Source organism: Trypanosoma grayi, assembly GCF_000691245.1.
Source record: "Trypanosoma grayi strain ANR4 Tgr_2367_V1, whole genome shotgun sequence".
In the NCBI taxonomy this organism is placed as follows: Eukaryota; Euglenozoa; class Kinetoplastea; order Trypanosomatida; family Trypanosomatidae; genus Trypanosoma; species Trypanosoma grayi.
In genome coordinates this window covers 1-797 of record NW_008827985.1, presented here as the reverse complement: position 1 = coordinate 797, position 797 = coordinate 1, and the positions used below count along the sequence as shown (strand labels likewise).

At 66.5% G+C, this 797-nt stretch overlaps 1 protein-coding gene across 1 annotated transcript; it reads right to left on the bottom strand.

Annotated features, from left to right (window-relative positions):
* Positions 1 to 2: 2 nt before the first annotated feature.
* Positions 3 to 797, bottom strand: DQ04_23671000 (cell division cycle protein; the record flags this gene model as incomplete). The annotated part of the gene is made up of 1 exon (XM_009318180.1): positions 3 to 797. A coding segment is annotated over one exon (795 nt), but the record flags the coding sequence as incomplete, so codon positions are not given.

The following is a 797-nucleotide window of genomic DNA, read 5'->3' as shown; positions in this document are numbered from 1 at the left end:
CCGCGCAGTCGCCGCGCCAGCGCCGTCAGCACTGCCGTCTTGCCGCTGCCCGGCGGGCCAAACAACACAAGGCCTTTCGGCGGCGCCACGTTGCAGCGACGGAGGAATGGCAGCTGGAGCAGAGGCCACACCACGAGCTCCTCGAGGTCGCGGATGACGTCACGCACCCCAATAAGCCCGCGGTACGCTTCATCAACCATATCGCCTTCCTCGTCCTCACCCTTCTCTTTGTCTCCATCCAGCATCTGTTGCCGTTGTTGTTGCTGCCTACACATATGCTGCTGCTTCTGCTGCTGTGCGTCAAGTGCCGCCTCGCGTTCCAGCAGCTGCAGCAACGCCTCGTCGCCCATCGCTGCCAGCTGCCCGGCCGTCAGCCCGGCGAGCGCCTCAGCCGCCATTTCACGCACGCGCGGCGGAAAATCGGTTGCCAAACTCCGCCTGTCGATGACGCACAGCCGCTCTTGTACTGATGTGTGGGCAACGTGCACGCGCAGCAGCGAAAGCCGCGAGAGCAGTGCAGTTGGGAGGGCTTCGCCGCTTTCCGCCGTGGCAAGCACCACGACGTGGCAGCCCGACGTTGGCGCCGTCTCGTTCAGCTCGTCGAGCGACGCACACAGCTGGTGCGCCACGAGCGCCACCAGCGAGTTGGACGCCGCCCAGAGCAGGTCGACGCCGTCGAGCGTGACGAGCAGCAGGACGCCGAACGTGCCTTTCGGCGAGTCGACGGGCGGCGCCGTGAAGACGCAGCGCAGCGTTTCCACCGCTTCCCGCTCGTCCAGCTGCAGCAGCCGCGCGAT